Source organism: Durio zibethinus, chromosome 11 (genome assembly GCF_047325235.1).
Source record: "Durio zibethinus cultivar Kanyao isolate XHJ-2024 chromosome 11, ASM4732523v1, whole genome shotgun sequence".
Taxonomy (NCBI): domain Eukaryota; kingdom Viridiplantae; phylum Streptophyta; class Magnoliopsida; order Malvales; family Malvaceae; genus Durio; species Durio zibethinus.
In genome coordinates, this window is record NC_143172.1 from 598181 (window position 1) to 620251 (window position 22071).

The 22071-nt window shown below is 32.4% G+C and overlaps 1 protein-coding gene across 1 annotated transcript; it reads right to left on the minus strand.

Annotated features, from left to right (window-relative positions):
- Positions 1-2998: 2998 nt before the first annotated feature.
- On the minus strand, positions 2999-5775 carry LOC111289337 (uncharacterized). Its single transcript, XM_089768756.1, has one exon. The coding sequence runs from the start codon at positions 5576-5578 to the stop codon at positions 3236-3238; it is 2343 nt and encodes a 780-aa protein (XP_089624882.1). The 5' UTR covers positions 5579-5775; the 3' UTR covers positions 2999-3235.
- Between the last annotated feature and the right edge of the window lie 16296 nt (positions 5776-22071).

Sequence of the window (22071 nt, forward strand, 5' to 3'; positions counted from 1 at the left end):
GTTATTCTTATTCTAACTTCCTTATTTCCTAGTCAATTTATAATACTCTTTACTCCTTCCCTCGAAAGTCACGTTATTATTGATACATCAATTATAAGTTTTACAGTATTATACAAAACTCGAACTAGTGCCTGCTACGTTGGGGGTAGATTAATTATTTTAATATAAAAATAATAATTAAATAAAATAAATAAAAGTATAATAAAAATATTAAAATTAAAAAATATATATAGTATTTCATATATTATTACATTTTTCATGTTATGTTAAGAGTGTTATATTTTTTATTAATTATTTCATCAAAATTTATAATATTTTTAATTTTTAAGTAAATTATAAACTTTTTTAATAAAAATATTTAAAACAAGAGAAAGAAAAAAAGTAACTTAATATTTAATATTTATTTTTATAATTTTTTATATTTATATTTATCATTATTATATCTTTATTGTTTTATTTTATTGGATTATAACTAATAAATGGTAAAAACTCATAACCTATAAAAATTCACAATTACAAATACCGCATTCTTTTTTCCAAATCCTATTAAAACCCAACTCACTATGTCCCAATTCAATTAAAACCAAACACACATGCCAAACCTAATAATTTATTAAACTCTTTTATCAACCAATAACTATTTGTCAAATAGAATTTACTAGCTCAATTGTGAATTGCCCTTCAAATGAGAGTTGTTTCCACTCTTATTGTATATTTTGTTATTAATTTAGGTGTGAAGAAAGTAATAGCACTCTCATAATGTCTGTTTAAAAACGTTTATCTAAAGACAGTATTAATATTTTCATAGTATCTATCTAAAAATGGTATTAGCACTAACATAAAACCATCCAAAGATAGTACCAATAAATCTTATATTATCCTAAAAAATCTTATCTAAATGGTTTTTTATTTTAAATTAAATTTCATTATTTAAAATATTCAAAAAAAATTTAAGTTTTCTTCGATATTTTGATAGAATTTCAAGAAAATTCTTTCATTTCAAAAGTATTTAAAAATCTCATTTGTTTTCTTAAAGAGGTTTTATTGTCATATTAATTTAAAATTTTATAGAAAAATATATATTTATATTTATATTTACATTTATATTTTATTTTACCAATTTTTAACTAAATATTTTATTAAAAATAAATAAAATATTTTTATTAGAATACTTTCAAAATCTTTCCAAACCTTTTGACAAGATTTTCAAAAAATTCATCAATTAGGAATTTCAAGCATTATTTGCAATTTTTTCTAATTTAATTATTGAAAATTTTTCATTTTTTAAATTTACATGATATAAATAAATAAATATAATTATAAAAATTATAAATTTATTTGTGTAACACATAGTTTTAGTTTTACGTTCTCAAATGATTAAAATATGTTCATAATACAAAAGTTTAAGTATGTAAGTAAATAAAAAATAATTAAATAAGCAAATCAATAAATTAAAAAATACAAAAAATGAAAATAAAAATAAAAATACAAAAAAAAGAAAGAAAAAAATCGATTATCACGTGTCCAAAACAAAGAAAAATACCTTAAAGTTCTTTATGCAAATCATTCCCAACCAATTTATTTTATGCCTTAATTAATCATCAAATCAATTTTTTATGTTTCATCTTAAGTGTTTTTGAAATTTTAAAAATCTTGCATGTGGAGATAACTTTAATCATTTGTGTAGATAGACATAATTAATATAATTATATTTTTACTTTTTATTTTCATAAAATTAATAGTTGATTGATATTTATTGTATTGATTAAGTGCATATTTGTATATAATTTTTTGCATATTTGATTATGTGTATGGTAATTTTTTATTTCTTAATAATTTTGTGATATTTTTTGTTTGATTTTGTGACTTCTTTAAAAAATTAACTCCAAAAAAACCCTAATTCGATTAAAAGCATGTTTCAGTTTTTAATTGAAACCTCAATTAAAAATAATATAATAACTCAAATTTAATGATTACTAACTTAACCTCACAAAACATAAGTTAATATTCTAAATTAATCCTAAAAACATTAGTCACATACTAAATAACCCATTTAGAGTTAGTTGAAAAGTTCAAACCAATCCTAAATTTATGACTAAATATCTCAATTAACCCAAATTCTTAAATGAAAATTAAAATTCATTCATCAAATTATTATTTATGACACAACTTAGTTGGCTAAAAATGAAGCTTCAATTTTTCATGGGATAACTTTAATATGTTTTATAGATTTTAATAAAGTTTTGACTATATATATTTTTAAAGTTAAGAGGTTTTGTTCACAAAATATTATGGGTAACTTTGTGTTTGTGTATTATTATTATTATTTTTTTGAAGCCAACAATAATAATCACAATACAAATATATATATATATATGTTCATTCCAACTTTATTAATCCTAATAATTGGTCTTTATAAAAAATTAAAATTAAAAAGTCGGCATTTCCAACTCAAATTTTTTATTTTTATTTAAAAATTAATTTTTAATTTTTGAAAGTTAGATATTTAATTTATCTCTTGTTGGAATCAGGGTTTTAAAACCAAACCTCTCCTTATTTTCAATTTTTTATTTATAGATTTTATTCTGTATTTTTATTCTTCATTAATTACATGTAGAAATTTCATACCATTCTTGTCCACATCTGCTATATGACAATTGTTATTTTTTTTTTTTTTTTTTGAGAGAAATGCCAGCAAAAAGGTAATGTTGATATGAGTTATATTTGATACACTATGAGATAATATGTACTATCATATTACCAAACACAATGAATCAAATTAAAAATTTATATATAATATATTATCAGTATATAAATACTATTTTTATTAGTGAAACACTAATGACATCTCATAAAAAATAAATTTAAAAAGTAAATATACTTTATTTTAAAACTATATATTTAAAATTAATTTTTATGATATGTCAGTGTATAAAACATTTATATACCGACAAATATAAATCCTAAAATTAAAACTTAAAGGCCTTTAAAATTAAATTAAAATATTTTAAATTCGCTACATAACTCATATTAAAAACCATAATACTAATCTCTTTTATTTCTTGCAAATTAAGATAACGTGTGATGAAGTACACAATGAAAGCCAGAAGACAAACACAATAATTCAGCTACTTCAGCATCGGAAAGCATGCACTACTACATTACAAATATTTATTATTGTTGATAGAAGTAAGACGAAGCATAATTAAAAAGGGATTTGCTGAATCAGTTTTGTTCACTTTTCCACAATCAATTTGGCTCTTGCATGTCCTTCGATGATCTGGAACTGCTCCCCGAGACCAAAGTGAGCCATCAGCAACCAAACAAAGGAAATAAGCTCTCCACCCTTACTTACCTGTTGAGCATGCGTACTTGCTCTGCAATGACTTGCTGCATACGAGACTAATTCCACCCACACTCTGCTCAATAACTTCCATTTGTCCTCACCCTCTTCTCCCATCCTCTTTAGCTCTTTGGCTAACATACTTGCTTCAAAAAACACAGACTTGCTTCTGTCTCCCTTCACATTCACAGGTCCAGCATCCGTATTCACAGACAGAATGTGTGTACAGGCCTGCTTGTCTTGATTTGGTCTTAATTTCCGTTCCTTAAAGAATCTTTTAGCCTCAGCACAAGTGTCTCGAAATCTTATTTTTCCAATACCAGACACAGCAGACATCATAGTTGGCTGAAAAACTAAAAGATACAACATGTAATCCGACAGAATCTTACTGAATTGTTGATGTGTATAGTTCGCTTTCTCTTTTTCTGCATCCTTCTCAGTGTAGTAGCAGAGATCAGTCGCAATGTGCCACAAGAGAAGGCTCTCATCATATTGAACATCACTCACATATTTCAGTAACTTGCTACGATCATGTTGTGAATCAGTGTCTGTCAAAACCCAATCACCTCTGGCCGAGGATATCCTCTTAGCAGTTTCTGGAGTATCTGCAAACTCAGATTTATTTTTTAGCTCATGAAAGATAAATTCCCATAGCTCCATAGTGAAGGGCTCACGGGACACATACATCATCTCATCCACTGTTTCCTCAATGGGCTTAGTGATTAATCCGAAAGCAGGGCTGAAAAATTGGCTCACATTTTCTTTAATAGACCTTAAAAAGCTAGTTGTTTTGTTGACAATTTTAACCAACAATGCGCACTTAAAAGACAGATATTTTTTTATGTTGACATATTTTGCATAGATTCCAAACAAAGAAAACATGATTTCACACGAACTGGGGAATTCATGGATTCTTGTTGAACTGCTTTTCAGGCAATACCTTATTAAGTTGTGTGCTGCGACGGATCCAGACCACCTTCGAAAAGAAGAAGGAGTAGCCAAGACATTATGCTTGACTATCTCACATTTACAATGGATCCACCTGAGCTTCTTGAGAGCAAGGAAATAGCTGAAGACAGAATATATAGGCCAAGACCAAGAATGTGGAAATTCAGGGTCCCTGATAGAAGCAATTGTCCGATCTGAGAAAATGAGCATGAAGAAGGCTATTACATCCAAGGCAATGGCACCAAGGAGCAAGGTGTAGGTGATTCCCTTATCAACTCCATGGAAGTCATCTTTCTTTACTTGGAAATAGAAGATTCCAAGAGTTGCTAAAACCAGCCCAAAAGCTAGGAATCGGAAAATATATCCTACAACAGAATGCACAACTTCCACCTTGGTATAGAGAGTACCATACATAAAGTTGAGTTCGACCTCAAGTACCCTCAGAGCGTCTTCCGCCGTCCTCCAATTGAAGAAGTCACGGCTTTCATCACGCTCACGGAAGCTGAAGATGAGATCGACTACCAGTCCTTTGAATATTTTGAAGTAGTTATAAGCGTAATGCACCACTTCAACATGATTCAATTTACCTTTCTTGGTTGGAATATCAGAAGCCTTGGCTTCTTTATCAGGCTCTGGTGTCATATTTATTCTCGTTGGAAGTTTGGCCTCTTTCTTGGAAGCGTATTCCTCCATAAGCTTGGCGTAATTTGGTCCAGGATCCGGGTCTTTGAGCATGGAATCCCGAAATTGGTCCAAGCTTGCAAGATATAAAGCTCGTGTCCGCTCGACGTACTTGATGATCCCAGCGATAAACATGAGTACTGTGGGGATCCATAGATTTTTATTGGGAAGTGACTGGAAGAAGACATAAATAACAGCTCCGGCTTGAAAACCAAGGGAAAGCAAGTGCCGTAGCCAGAGTTGATTATCTTCAAGAGCAAAAGCAGTGATGGTATCAGGGCCACCAAGGTGTACTAAGAGAAAGGGCGCCCAGAATGCTAAAAGATCACTACTCTCCTGGGGCCTTTGCTGGTCAGGATTGCCAGATTGGTTGCGTTGGCTGTTGGAGATGAGACCAACAGCATAATTGGCAACTGCGTCAGCCAATAGGTAAGCAAGCCAGATAAGCACGACTTCCAGTTTTCTCCTTGCGGATTTTCTGAGTGGGGCCACAAAAATCAGCACAATCTGAAACCAGAGACTGAACAAAATAGCCCCTCGGATGTTCCATTCGTCCCAAAGCTTCTTGACATCAAAAGGGATGGTTAGAGGGATGTAATGAACCATTTCTTCCCTCTATACTCTTTTCCTTCTCACTTCACTCTTTTTTAGCAAAATAATGTGAGAGAGCCTATTATATTCAAAAAGAGTTTAAATATATTGGGGGTACGGAGTACCAAGTTAAGCCATTCTCTTAGCACTTTTTCAATGGAAATGGCTCACTCTTAGAGAGTGGAGACTCTGGCATAGAGCACAATGTGTGGTTGGTTGAATTGAGGTTTAAGTGGATCGGGGTATTTAAAACCTCGAATTTTAGTAAATTTTAAATTAAAAAAAAAAGTTTTGACAGCTTGTGCTTTCTTAGTGCTTACAATACCTATTCAATCTTTTCTCTTTGTAACAACTAAACATTAAAGCTAAAAGCTAAAGCTTATGACATTGGGAATAGTAACTTAACTTTATACGAGATTTGAATGAGATTTTTTTTAGATTAGTTAGATGCTATTTATAACAAAAAAAAAAAAACTTATAAAACAAAAATTTTAAAGAAAAAAGTGATTTTTGATCGACAACTTAATAAGCTTCTAAATATGAAAGTATTTATGAGGTTAGTAGGAGAAAAATATTTAAAATAGTTATAATAAAACTAAAAGAAATTAAAAGGGTTTTTATAGGTAAGTGGATTATAAGAAAATGAAATGGTTCATATAAATATGATGAACACGTGGGTATAGACCTGTTCGAAGCATTTCAGTACAATTTTGTTATTATAATACTACAATTATTCAATCACAATAAAAAATTATGTAAGAATTAACTACTTATAAGTATAAGTTTCGTATAAAATTTTGATGGTCTCCACACAATTTTGAATTATAAGTGATTAATTGTATAACAATCATTATAAATAATACGCTTTTGTGTTTATTTAAGTTGAAAATACTTTATAGAATTAGAGAAGAATGGAATAGTATATGAGTATTGACTGTAAGTGAGTGTTGATTGTTTTAATATATTTGTAATTCTCAATAATTAGTAGATTTTTTTTTATCTGTGAATATAAATCATTTGGACAAAATTAAAATAAATTGCTATCTCTTTTCTAATTGATTGATTATTTGATTATATTTTTATTAACTTAAATATTTAATTAATTGAAAACTTTTTAATCTAACAACTAGAATTAAAACTACCATGATTGTTACACATGATAGATACCAAGTAAACATTAAGTCATATAATTTTAGACGGAACTAATGATTTTAACAATTAAACATAAAATCAATCTCCTCTGATCAGTTTGATTATAACAAAGGAAATTAATAAAGTAGTAAATACTTTAGTAAGTTTTGCAAACAAATCATATTATTTTTCTTCAATTTAATTTTAAAGCAATTATTAAAGGTATATTTTCAATGTTCCACGCTAATCAAATTTTTTTGACAAGATGATGTATTAGAATAGACTATATTTAACTCTATTTAATCATTCATATCATCAATCATTGTTTCTTTTTCAACGTAATACTCAATGGCGGATTTTGGTGTTAGATTTGGAGAGAACCAATTAAAAGTAAAATTATATATATTTTTCATTTGAGTTATATTATTATATTTTTAGTAACATAAAAATTACATATTATAATATACTAAAAAAACTTTTAGAATCTTAAATTTTATTAATTAAAAATAAAAGTATAAGAAAATAAAATATAATAAATAAATAATTTTATTTAAAATTGTGAGTAATGTTCTTTTTTAAAAAATAAAGTCTTCAACAATTGAATCTAAAATAAATCTTTCTTTATATGTTGACAATCAAATTATTTATAAAAAATCTATCTTCCATCTTATTTTATATTTTGATGATTTTTATAGTTAAAAATATTCGCTCAGCTCACTAGATATTGTGGATACAAATTTAAAAAATTAAAATAAATTTAATCTATCTATTAATGAGATAATATATTTTTTATTCTTTAATTTTTATCAAAACAAGGCATAATTGTGATAAAGAAAATAAATTTTGATATATCACGTCATCATACTTGTTACGCTCAAAATTTTTCAATTGAAATTTCAAATTTAATTTATTTTGTTTAGTAGAACCTATAATTTAAAAATTAAATTGAATTTTTTTAAATTCACATGAATTATGAATTAATATTTATTACAAATTAATCTATTTTAAGTATTTATTAATAATGATTAGTGGGCAAAATAAATAGATAGATATTAATATAATTTTATCCTTTTAATTTAAAAATCTAAATTAAAAAAACTCCAATTTAAATTTATTTAATGCAAATATACAAATCTATATATGAAAAAAAGGGAATTTTCAAAATCTTGGCCTCTAACTATGCTTACCATCCGCCCTTGCTAATACTATTCCTAATTCATGCAAAGAAAATCTTCAACTCGTACAGGAAATATTTGTCATTATATGTAAAAACATGCCTATAATTATAGTTATTGGAAATTTCAACTTCAAGATCTTGTATTAGAACTTTGGGAATTGAATAAAAATGAAGTTTATGAAGGAATTATCTTCTTTCATTTCTCTTTTATTTTTTTTATTTTTTTTTATTTTTTATTTATTTTGATAAGCCTAACACATGTTTCATGGGCTACCTTTGCTCATTGTGTTTTCTTTTCCTAGTAACAAAAGCCTCCTCACTGGCATGAGATACTTGTCTGTGATTCTTAAAAAGGAATTGCTAAGGTGCACCTTTTTTTTCCTTTTTATCCAAATGGTTGGAGGAACAAGTAATTCTTATTCTAAAGAGAAGCCAATTGATGATCATTTTGCTGATGGGATTGAGTGAAAGGCAAGTTCTCGGGAATATACCGATCTTTTTGGCACTTTGGGTTGTTCTCCCTACAAGGTTGCAAGGGGAATATAATGATGGCTTTGGCCCTTTATGCATAGTTTCTAGACCAAGTTTCTTGGAACTTTATTTGCCTTTACTCTTCTAAGTGTGAAGTACGTGTGTGTATGTTTGTGCATAGATGTAAATTATAAATAATAACTTTTTTAAAGTTTAATTTAATGATTTATATTTAATATATTGTCAGTATATAAATTTTATATACTGTTAGTGAATATGATGATACTATCTTATTAATGAAGTAAATCAGATGATGCAATTTCATTAATAAGTAAATTCAAAAAAATATATTAATTTTTGTATATTTATTTTAAAGGTTGATACTTGCTCATTAATGAGGTGATATCATCTGATTTACTAATAGTGTATATAATTTATATACTAACAATATATCATATATAAACTCATAATTTAAATGATTTATGTGCTTATTTAGTATTTAGCAAAATTAAATTTCAAATTTCAACATTTATAAACTTTTTTATAAATAAAAATATATTATATATATCTTGAAAATATATATTATATAGATTAACTAGAGTGTAACTCGGGTGATACATGAAATAATTTTACTTATTTAATATGTGTATACTTAAAATTCTTTTCCAATTTTAAATCTCTCAACAACAACTTCTTACTCTGTAAATTTATTACAAATTCATAAATCCTCTAAGGGCTTAATATAACATAAATTAATATTTTTTAAAAATTAAATTAAAATACTTAAAATTTATCACATATAAAATTTATATATTTGATTAACTTGTCATAAAAAATAATTAAAAAAAAAAAAGAAAATGACATGTTTTCACTTTGCACAATCTTTTTCTACAGTAATATATATCATATATATATATATTTACCAAATTTAGAAACAAAGAGAAAGAATACTATGGTATGATAGAAATCTAATTATACATAGTAACATAATGTAATAAAATAAGAAGAATAATATACATCACTTAATGCACAACATAACCCATAATGCACAAGTCAAACTTGCCATACTACAATGAATGATAATATGCAAGAATAAAACAGCAGCTCTAACTCTAACCTAAGAGAGAAAATGGAAATTGAAAGGCTGAATATGTTAGTTATTTTTAGCATTGTTTTAATTATTTTTCAATCATTATTGAAATCATGTTTTTTTAGCAAATTTAATTTATGGTCTAGTAAGTAGCAAGTAGCCTGTCTATCCCTAATACTAAACAATTTATTAAGTTTATTTTCTTATTCATTTGTTTATCATAATAATACCCACAGAAAAAAATGACCATAAGTAGGTAAAGATAAAAGACATTAAGCAAATTTACAAAAACTGAAGAAAAAAAAGTTTAAATTGAATTAAGTTAATTGAGTGAAGATTTAAAAAGTAAAGATAAAAAAGTTTATGTACAGCACATATAAAATATAAAAATAAATATTATTATCATAACATATAGATTTGGGGATCTATCGTTAGACATTGACTTAAAGAGTCGCCACAAATTTTTTTTATTTGTTTAAGTGCGATTGTTTACCTAAGAAATTTATCATTTTAAGGAATACCTAAGCTTAAGGGTTCCTAAAAGAATAGATTCGAGTTTATTAACCAGAATATGGTTCGGAAGTATGGTTACATGTGAGGAAGGTTATAGTAACCTCACAACACCCATTGAAGGATAGTACCAACTTGATTTCGTGTTATTTATTAAGCTTAAAAAATTTACCAAATAATTAATTATTAAAAATTATTCTTAATTGACTCTAATTCTTTTAACAGAAAATTAAAAAAATTCTATCACCTCAAAAGTATATAGGAAAACTATTATTTCCCTTTCAGAGGCTCCGTCGTCGGATTATTTAACATTAAAAATTATTTTTAAAAAATAAAATAAAATTAAAAAAAGGAATAATGATTCAACTTTTGATACAAATCTTTTTCTTTTTTTTAAAAAAAAAAACTCATTACTTTTGTACAGAAAAAATTGATACTTTCAACTTTTCCTTAAAGCATTTGAAAATTTTTATTTTAAAGAAAATTAATACTTTTAACTTTTCCTTAAAATATTTTTTTTCTGAAATTTTAATTTCGAGGAAAATTGATACTTTCAATTTTTTCTCAAAATGTTTTTTTTCTGAAATTTTAATTTCAAGAAAAATTGAATCTTTCAACTTTTCCTCAAAATACTTTTCTTGATAATTTTTATTTTAAAAATTTTATTTTCAAGGAAAATTGATACTTTCAACTTTTTTCTAAAATATATATTTTTTAAAACCTTTTTATTTTCAAGAAAAATTGATACTTTCAACTTCCCTCAAAATACTTTTAGAAATTTTTATTTTAAAAATTTTATTTTTAAAAAAAATTGATATTTTCAACTTTCTTCAAAAAACCTATTTTTTATTAAAGGAAATTGATACATTCAACATTCCTTCAAAAATATTTTTTTAAAATTTTATTTTCAAGAAAAATTGATACTTTTAACTTTTTCTCAAAATATTTTTTTTTGAAAATTTTATTTTAGGAAAATTATTAAAAAGAAAAATAAAATTAAATAAAATTAAAATTAAAAAAAAGAAATACCAAATAATTCTAATTTAAAAATAATAAAAAATAATAAAAATAAATAAATAAATAAAAACATTAGAATGGCTCAGCTCACCTTGGATTCAGCTGGTTTGAGAGACAGAAGCGATTAAATGGTTTGATATGTGGCTCAGCTCAGCGGCTTGGCTCGGTTGAATCAAAGGCAGGGGTGCGGGTCAACGAACTCGGGTTGACACTCGAGTTGGGTCGGATATTGACAAAACACATGGATCCTGGGTTTATTAACTCGTAACACGACGTCGTTTTACGGAGGCTATAAAAGCCTAAGTTTCAGCCTATTTTGCTAGAATTTCTCTGCTCCTTCTCTCTCTACTTTTTATTTTCTCTTTCTCTTTCTCTATCCACCCAAGAATAGAGAAGGCAAAAAAACCCGAAACGACGGGTTCTGACCTGACTTTTTAGGGTCAATTTTTTTTTTTTAAATCGGGTATCAGGTCGGGTCAGGTCGATGGTATGAAGAAAAAATTGGGGTCAAGTCGGGATTAGGTTTTAGGCAAACCCGACCCTACCTGACCCGATATATATGTAGACACCCAATTGGGTCCGGGCCCAGATCAATTGGGCCTGGCCCAAAGGGATAAGGCCCATTTCAATCCTGTATTTTTTTTTTCTCTTTTCTTTTTCTTCTTTTGTATTTTATGTATTTCATTATTATTATTATTATGTATATCTTTGTGTATTTATTTTTATTTAGATTAGATTTATATGTATTGTATGTATATAGTTATATATTTATTATTATTATTATCTTTTTTTTTTGTAATATTTTTTGGGTTTATCTTATGTTATTTTTTTTTATTATCTGTTAATTTTATCTGATTTTTTTTTTCGAATTATCTGATATTATTTTTTTATTTTTATACTATCATATCTTTTGATTATCTAGTATTTTTTTTATTTATTTTGATTTTAATTCTGGATGGCTAAGATTCAAAGTTGAAGAATCACACTCTGGAGGGGAATTCAATCAGAAGAGTCCAGTTAGATTCAAAGACTGAATTCCCGTCCAAAGAGGAATTGGGATTGATCAGGAACTCCTGATCAATCCCTATAAAAGGGACTCTGGAACAGAATGCAAAACACAGCCAGAAAACAGTAAGCAAAGCTACTGATTTGAGAGAAAAGGAGGCGTATAGGAAGCTAGGAAAAGTTTAGGAGTGTTTTGGGAGTGAGAAAAAATTTTTAGAGATTTTTTGACGAAAATTTTTTCTGGAAATTTCTGGAAAATTTCCAGAATCCGACGAAAATTCCGGCGAAATTTGAATTTTCCGGCAACAATTCCGGCGAACATTGAAGTTTCCGGCGAACAGTCCAGTTTCCGGCGAAGAATCCCAGAAACCGGCGATCTTCCGGCCAACTTCCGGTGAAATTTCCAGATTCCGACAAAAATTTCCAGAATCCAACACCGGTGTTCTTCAGTTTCTAGAGAGAAGGGAGAGAAAAAGAAAGAAGAGAGAGAGAGGGTGAGGAGTGTTCTGCCGAAAAACGGAGGAAGGTGCCTTTTATACCCTCCCAAAACGACGTCGTTTTGGCCTTAAGTAACCTAGAGGATCCGCGCGTTTTGTCGAACCTGACCCGACCCGGGCGTCGACCCGCTTTCTGACCCGCGCGTGCCGCCCCCCTCCGAGCCGAGCCGAGCCGAGCCAAGCCGCCAAGCCGTTCCCCCGAGCCGTTTTCTCTTCCTTGAGCCGAGCCGCGATCCGAGCCGCTCCAGGTTTTTTTTTTTTTTTCTTTGTTTATTTGTTTATTTTATTTTTTATTTTTTAGATTAGGTTTATGTAATATTCTTTTTATTTATTTTTTATTATTTTATTTTCTTTAAATAAAAATAAAAAAATTCTAAAAAAATATATTTTTAGGGAAAAGTTGAAAGTATCAATTTTCCTTAGAAATAAATTTTCAAAAAAATATTTTTGGGGAAAAGTTGAAAGTATCAATTTTCCTTAAAAGAAAAATAAATTTCCAAAATAAAATATTTTTAGGGAAAAGTTGAAAGTATCAATTTTCCTTAGAAATAAATTTCCAAAAAATATTTTTGGGGAAAAGTTGAAAGTATCAATTTTTCTCATAAATAAATTTCAAAAAAAAAATATTTTTAGGGAAAAGTTGAAAGTATAATTTTCCTTAGAAATAAATTTCCAAAAAATATTTTTGGGGAAAAGTTGAAAGTATCAATTTTCCTCAGAAATAAATTTCAAAAAAAAATATTTTTAGGGAAAAGTTGAAAGTATCAATTTTCCTTAAGAATAAATTTCCAAAAAATATTTTTAGGGAAAAGTTGAAAGTATCAATTTTCCTTAAAAGAAAAATAAATTTCCAAAAAAAGTATTTTTGGGGAAAAGTTGAAAGTATCAATTTTTCTTAGAAATAAATTTTCAAAAAAAGGGTTTTTGAGGAAAAGTTGAAAGTATCAATTTTCCTTGAAAATCGAAATTTCCAAAAAATATTTTTGGGGAAAAGTTGAATGTATCAATTTTCCCTAAAAAAAAAATCATTCTTTCCTTCCTTTCTATCTTAATTTTGATCTTGTTTTTTTCTTTAAATAATCCGACGACGGAGCCTCTGTAAGTGAAACAGTAGTTTTTCTTGCATACTCTTGAGGTGAGTGAATTTTCTCAATTTTCTGCTAAAAGTATTAGAGTCAATTGAGAAAAGTTTCCAATAATTAATTACTTGGTAAAATTTTAAGGCTTTTGGATAACACAAATTCAAGCTGGTACCATCTTTTGATGGGCGTTGTGAGGGTGCTATAACCTTCCTCACACGTAATCGAACTCCCGAACCCTGTTCTGGTTAGTAGACCTGAACCAATTCTTTTAGGGGCCCTTAAACTTAGGTGTTCCCTTGAAGGACAGATTCCTTAGGTGGCCAATCGCACCTAGATAAAAAAGATTGGTGGCGACTCCCTAAAAGTCAATATCTAGCGATAGATCCCCGGATCTAGACGTTATGACAGCTTGGCGACTCCACTGGGGACTTTGAGAGTCAGGCCAGCAAATAATTTGTGTTATCCAAAAGCCTAATAAAATTGAACCATTTTTGTATATATGTGTTATTATTCATTCCTGTTTATTTATCTTGTTAATTATGTCATTCATGTGCATGTGCATAACATAAGCTCTACACCCGAGCTCCGTCCCTCTAGGAGGGAGTAAAGTACCTATTGCTTTCGTGAGGTCTAATACCTCCGCAGTGGCTAGTGAAATACTCCCACTCAAATTGAACCTTTTTCGCTTGTAGCCTGTAATGGGTGAGGATTAGGGTGCCTTACTAGTCTGTGATGGACAAAGATGTAAGGAACAATTTGAAGACCTTTAGACTTTGACCCTAAAACCACATATAGTGAACCTTAAGAATGCCTAACCTATAGATAGAGCTATCACTCTTCCTTTTTAGAATTGACCAAAAGCATATGATTCATCCCTTTTACTTTGTGTGATGTGTGATGTGTAAAATTACTTAGTTATTTGTTCTTTTTCTGGGTATACTAACCTTTTTCTTATTTCTTTTGCATTGGTTCATACGCATATCATAAGGTTGCATAAAAGAACATTTGCTTGAAAAATGGTCTTCAACAAATTTTTTTCATGGACACCAATGAACGCCTAGTTTGCTCTTCATCAGTATTAGCACCCTGTGGGACACCTAATGAAGTAAGGGCCCTATCAAAAAAGACTCAATTGAAGATGGGAGATTGCTTGCCAATTGGGTATGAGTCTACTCTGTCTTAAGAAACATCTGTCCTCTTCAAACAGAATAATTTAGAAGATTTGGTTGACATCTGGAAAAAGATGAGTCTGTCAAGACAAGGGCAGTTTTGTCAGAAGCATGGGCATATAGCACACCTTCTAGCAGTGGCTGTTGATGATCAACTAATTAGAGCTGTAATACAATTCTGGGATCCTGCATACAGGTGTTTTATCTTTAACGAAGCTGATATGACTCCCACCATAGAAGAATATTCGGTCTTATTGGGTTTGCATCTAAAGACTCCTGACAAGATATATGTCAAAAAACATAAGTCAGGATTTCGTAAAAGTCTGGCTCAATTCATGGGGATAGACAAGGAAGTTATGGATTCTCATACAAAGAAGAAACAAGAACAGGTTTGCCTACCTTGGAAGTTCTTTCATGAGTTTCTGATGCAACACATCAATGAAGAACGAGGGTTAGACATATTTGCCTTGGCTATATACGGACTGGTAATCTTTCCAAAGGTTTTGGGACATATTGAGATAGTAGTGGTTGATTTCTTTGAGAGTGTGATCAATGGCTGTAATCCTTCAACGGTAATATTAGCAGAGACTATCAGATCTTTGAGTTATTGTCATCGAAATGGAGGGCGCTTCATAGGATGCATACAGCTATTGTACGTATGGATGAAAAGCCATTTTAAACAAGGAAATGGGGCTTTCTCGAAGATTTATGTCCGTAATCGCTTTTCGATCAAAGAGTTCTGTGAAAGTGGGTGGTCAAAGCAAAAGTCTAAACAAGAATGGATAACTTTCTTGCAAAAGTTGGAAGGTGCCAGGGTGAGATGGTTAGCCCCATGGATGAATCGAGAGCCTATGTTATATCAATGTGGAGATAATACAGTGGTTCCACTTCTAGGTTTATGGGGAGTGACGAATTATGCACCGCTCTTAGTGAGGAGACAATTGGGGGGAGAACAGTTTATTCCTATGACTTATGGGCTTCATCAGTTAGATTTCTCTTATAGTGAGCCTAAAGCATTTCAGAGGATGAATGGGATGATCAAAGCATGGAAAAATCCCCAAAGAGTGAGTGCTGGACCATTCACTGAAAAAGTCACTCCAGGTTACTTGGTTTGGAGAACAAAGAGAAGACAGGAAATGGTATTCACTTATGAAGTCTCTCAACCACCGACAGAAGAAAAGCTTGAAGAGATACCATCAGAGTTAGAGCTGGCAACAAAAGAATTTGAATTTGAAAAGATCAAGTTAAAGAAAGAGATTCAAGAACTTCAAGAAGAAAAAGCCCAGTGGAAAGGTAGAGCTGAAAATTATGAAGTTAAAGTTCATAAGATTGCTAGAGAACGTGATGTAGCTACTGAAGATCTAGCAAGGTTACACCAGGAGCATAAGAGGCTATGTGTGAGAAAAAGAGCCAAAGGGATAACCATTGTCGAGCTGACTGAGGAAAACACAAGACTGAAGCAAGAGTATGCCGAATTGGAAGAAGAAAGTACTGAAGCACAGGCAGAAATTAACATGCTAAACAGTTATTTGAGCGGGCTAAGTCAAAGGTTGGATGAACAAGGAGACCACATTGCTGCATTGGTTAGAGAACATAGAGAATTATCATACCAAGTCTGGTGTGGTAAAAGAGAGAACTTAGGGAGGCAGAAATACATTGAGCACTTAACAACTCAAATTCATAAAAGGGTGCGTAAGGCAAGAGAGATGGTAGAAGAGGCAGAGGCATTAAGACAAGTGGTGGCCTCAGTAGGGGAACATGGACAGCGTCTCTTGAACTTCATAGAAGAAGCCAAAGCTCAGTATGAACAGATTAAACAATTTTATGGCTATAATGCTAGGATGATAAACTTAATGTAGACCAAAGTTTTTTTTGGAATAAATGAAATTTTTTAGTTGAATACCGTTTTGAGGCAAATGTTCTTTGCATACATGCATTTCTCATTCATTACATTCTCATTCATTGCATTCTCATTCATTACACTTACAAAATAACCATGTAATGATCATGCCAATTTACTGATTCTAAGATATGGTACTCAAGGTTCCAGGATAGCTCCGTCTAGCGAAAATCCTACCCATCGATTCAACACAAGGTTCAGAGTAAGGCAAATGGAGCAGGAAAATTCCCAAAGATTTGAAAAGATAGAGAAAGCCCAGGAGAAGATTGAGGGTGAGCTAAGCAAGATTCTGGAGGCTCTTAATAACATGAACAAAGGAAAAGGAGTTGAAGGAAGTACAAGCCAGCAAATTCCCCCATTACAAGAAATAGCTGACCCCTTGTACCTTCCAGGTTTTGGCCCACCTCAAGCTCAGTCTGCTCAAGAGGTCCCACCACAACACTTCGCATATCCAACATATCCTGGAATGCCATCGACTTTCAACTCCGGGCAGTATAACAGCTATATAAATCCTGTCTTCACTAAAAAAGCAGTAGAATCAATTCCTGATCTAGATGATTTAAAAGAGAAGGAGAAGGAAAAGATGAGAGTAGAGGCTGAAGAAAGTTCCAAGATTAACATGCTAGAACAAAGGCTAAGGGCTGTGGAAGGATTTAGCTTCTATGGGTCAGTTGATGCCGCTGGGCTCTGCCTAGTTCCTGATGTGGTTATCCCCCATAAGTTCAAGGTACCAAAATTTGAAAAATATGATGGTACAAAGTGCCCCAAAACCCACATCACCATGTATTGCAGGAAGATGGCAGCTCATGCACAGGATGAGAAACTCTTGATGCATGTTTTCTAAGACAGTCTTACTGGCTCTGCGGCTAGATGGTATGTTCAGCTGGGCAGGACTCGCATTCGCTCGTGGAGCGATATGGCACATGACTTTATCAGTCAATACCGACATATCATCGATTTGGCCCCAGATCGTTTGTCTTTGCAGAATCTGGAGAAAAAGGCAAACGAATCTTTTAAAGAGTATGCCCAGAGGTGGAGAGATATTGCTTCTCAGGTACAGCCTCCTCTGACCGAGAAAAAAACTACAGTACTATTTGTTAGCACTTTAAAACCTCCCTATTATGAAAAGATGATAGGGAATGCAACAAAAAATTTTGTTGATATGGTAATTTCGGGAGAAATCATTGAGAGCGCCATCAAGAATGGCAAGCTAGAAGGGAATGAAGCATCTGGCAAAAGAATCCCGAAGAAAAAAGAAACTGAAGCTCAGGCTGTGAGCTTTGATAGACAGCAACTTAGGGGTTATTCACCCTACCCCCCACCAGAATATCTACCCTATCACCTCACTGTAAATAACACTTCTTTTCACCCATACCAACCACCATACCCCCAAACCTATCAAACCTCTCATAGATCCCAAAACATCATGTACAGTTCTAACATTCAACCTACCCCAAAACCACAAATTCGCCCAACTAACCCTGCTGGTGGCTCGCGGGAGCAACGAACCACTCGCAAAAGACCTATTTTTGACCCTATTCCCATGACCTATACGAAATTATACAAGGAGCTCTACAACAATCATTTGATTGCTCCAAGTAAATTGGAACCTCTCAAGCCACCTTACCCCAAGTGGTATGATCCCACTGCCCACTGTGACTACCATTATGGGATTGCTGGTCACTCCACCGAAAATTACACTACTCTGAAATATAAAGTGCAACGGTTGATCAAGAATGGGATGATCTGCTTTGACACTAGAGGGATGACTGCACCAAATGTTAGTGGCAATCCTTTGCCAAATCATAATGTGAATGTTATAGGTGAAGAGCATGAGCGTCATGTGAAGAAAGAAGTGGTAGATATTAAGACACCTCTCGATCAATTGTTTGATGTCTTACGAAAAGCAGACATGATACAACTGGTAAGTCCACACAGCTATCATGGAGCATATATAGCTGGTACTAGTTGTAAGTATCATAGTGGGGTAAGAGGCCACTCCATTGAGACCTGTAAACAGTTTCACCGAGAGGTGCAAAAACTTTTGAATTCACATCAGATGGAGGTCTACGAAAAAAAAGAAAGCTTGAAGAATGCTGAGGTGTGCATGACTGATAGGCCTGAAAAGCTGTTTCCCAAACCAGTGACAATTCGGTGTGGAAACAAACCAAAATCAGTCATAGACAAGCTCCTCCCTAGGCCGGTAACTTTTAAAGTCCCGACTCCTTTTCCATACAAAGATGATAAAACTGTGCCCTGGAGATATGGATGTGACACTGTAGTGCAGGGGCAAAAAGAAGAGGTCTCCAAAGCTGATGCTTCCAATATTACTGGTGTAGGAGGCATTACTCGAAGTGAGAGATGTTACACCCCAGAAATGCTAGAGAAGGCTAGAAGGGAGAAGGCTAAAGAAGGAGAAAGATGAAATAATCCAGAGATAGAGCCTGAAAAAGATCAGCTAAAGCCAGTATCAGAAAGGAAGGTTTGTGAATTCTTGAAGCTGGTAAAACATAACGAATATTCAGTTGTGGAACAGTTGAATAAAATGCCAGCTCGAATCTCATTGTTATCATTGTTGCTGAACTCAGAGCCACATCGGAATGCCTTGCTGAAAGTGTTGAATCAGGCATACGTGGCACATAACGTGTCTGTTGAATATGTGAATCACTTGGCTGGAAACTTAGTCATGCCAAATCACATTTCATTCAGTGATGATGAGATTTCTTTAGAGGGAAAGAGAAATGCTAAGGCCTTGTATATCACAGTAAAGTGCCAGAGCCATATCATAGCTAAAGTCCTTATCGATAATGGTTCTGCCATCAATGTCATGCCTATGTCAACTTTGGCAAGGCTACCCATCGACTATTCTCATATGCGAGATAGTCAGATGATTGTGAGAGCCTTTGATGGGACTAGAAAAAAAGTCCTGGGAGATATTGAGATACCCTTACAAATTGGGCCATGCACCTTCAATGTAAAATTTCAAGTGATGGACATCTCTCCGTCCTACAGCTGTTTATTAGGAAGACCATGGATTCACATGGCAGGAGCTGTGCCCTCTACTTTACATCAAAAGATCAAGTTCAATGTAGAAGGTCAATTGGTAGTAGTAGTTGGGGAGGAAGACATGCTGGTGACTCAACCATTGAACACTCCATATGTAGAGGCTGCTGAAGAAGCATTGGAATGCTCCTATCGATCTTTTGAATTGGTCAATACTGTAGGTGAAGGATTCCAAAGTCAGCCTTTTTCAAATATAGTGGTGAGCCAAGTCATCAATAAAGGCTGGTGTCCAGGACTAGGGCTAGGCAAAAATTTATAGGGAATTAAAGAACCTCCAACAATAGCAGACAATAGCGATAGGGCAGGCTTAGGCTATGAGATGGCAGAGTGGGAAGTCAAAAGGAGGCCATCAAGAAAGACACCAAGACTGATGTTCATCCCACACTTGTATGAAACCTTCAGACCTGGAGCATTCATGAACCCAGATGCTAGAAAAAGTGTGGAAGATGATTTTGCCCAGTTAGCCATTAATGCTGTTGAAGATGAGGTGAGGGTAAATCAAGAAGAGTGGGTTCGTCTCTGTCCATCAGATTATGAGCTGAACAATTGGAGTGCTATCGAGATGCCTTCGACTTTTGATTTAGATGCAATGTAATTGTAGCATCCCAATAGCTATTGCCCAAAGCATTGGGGTGATCTTTTTGTTCGGGCCATTCATCATTTATTATTTTTAATAAAATTAGGAAGTATGCATTTTCATTCATTTCTTCTTGTGTTTTCATTATTTCCATCTTCCCAAGCACATCTTGCCAACATATCCCATTTCATTCAATTGCAGGTCTTTAAATGAACATGAGGATAATCATGATAACAATCAAGAGGTTAGCTTTGAGAATTCAATTAACACTGATGAATTTGATAATGAAGAGAATTCTGAAGAATATGTTATGCCTCCGGACCTAATGAGGATGATTGAACAAAAAAATAAGCCGATTGAGCCCCATCAAGAGTTAGTAGACTTAGTGAATCTGGGAGATGTAAAAAATAGGAAAGAGGTCAGAATGGGCACTTCACTTTCATTTGAAGATAGGCAACAACTGACAGACCTACTCCGAGAATTTGTAGATATATTTGCTTGGTCTTATCAGGATATGCCAAGGCTGAGCACAGAGATAGTGGAGCACAGATTGCCTCTAAGGCCAGAATGTAAGCCAGTTCAACAGAAACTGAGACGGATGAAGCCCGAAATGCTACTAAAGATTAAAGAGGAGGTGAAGAAACAATTTGATGCAGGTTTTCTACAAGTTGCTAAGTATCCAGAATGGGTAGCCAATATAGTCCCAGTTCCTAAGAAAGATGGAAAAGTACGAATGTGTGTGGACTATCGAGATTTGAATAAGGCTAGCCCAAAGGATAACTTTTCTTTGCCTCATATTGATACACTAGTAGATAACACGGCTAAGCATTCGATTTTCTCCTTTATGGATGGTTTCTCGGGGTATAATCAGATAAAGATGGCTGCAGATGATATGAAAAAGACTACTTTTGTGACCATGTGGGAAACTTTCTGCTACAAAGTCATGCCTTTTGGGTTAAAGAATGCTGGGGTAACATATCAAAGGGCCATGGTAACACTCTTCCATGACATGATGCACAAAGAGATCGAAGTGTATGTAGATGATATGATTGCAAAGTCTTGTGGGGATGGAGATCATGTCACCAGCCTCAGAAAGTTATTTGAGAGGTTGAGAAAATTTCAGCTAAAATTAAACCCAACCAAGTGCAACTTTGGGGTAAAGTCAGGGAAGTTGCTAGGCTTCGTAGTCAATGAAAGAGGAATTGAAGTCGATCCCGACAAGATACGAGCCATCCAAAATTTGTCACCTCCTAGCACACTAAAAGAAGTTCGAGGTTTTTTGGGTAGATTGAACTACATTTCTCGGTTCATCTCTCAGCTTACCTACAAATGTGATCCCATCTTTAAGCTTCTCCGTAAAGATAATCCTGGAAAGTGGAATGAAGAATGTCAAAAGGCGTTCGATAAAATCAAGCAATATTTATCGAACCCTCCAGTATTGGTGCCACCTGTTTCAGGAAAACCTTTAATTTTGTACCTAACTGTATATGAAAATTCAATGGGATGTGTGCTGGGGCAGCAAGATGAGGCTAGCCGGAAGGAGAGAGCTATTTATTATCTGAGTAAAAAGTTCACTGAATACGAATCCAAGTATTCTTCACTGGAGAAAATGTGTTGTGCATTAGCGTGGACTACCAAAAGACTTAGACAGTACATGCTCTATCACACTACATGACTCATAGCGAAATTGAATCCCATTAAGTACATCTTCGAGAAGCCTTCTTGTCTGGAAGAATCGCTAGATGGCAAGTAATGCTCTCGGAATACGACATTATATACGTGAGCCAAAAAGCAATAAAAGGGGGTGCTATAGCAGAAT

Bases quoted from the DNA above. Each gene is read 5' to 3' on its own strand.
- LOC111289337 (XM_089768756.1), bottom strand. From the start codon at position 5,578: ATGGTTCATTACATCCCTCTAACCATCCCTTTTGATGTCAAGAAGCTT.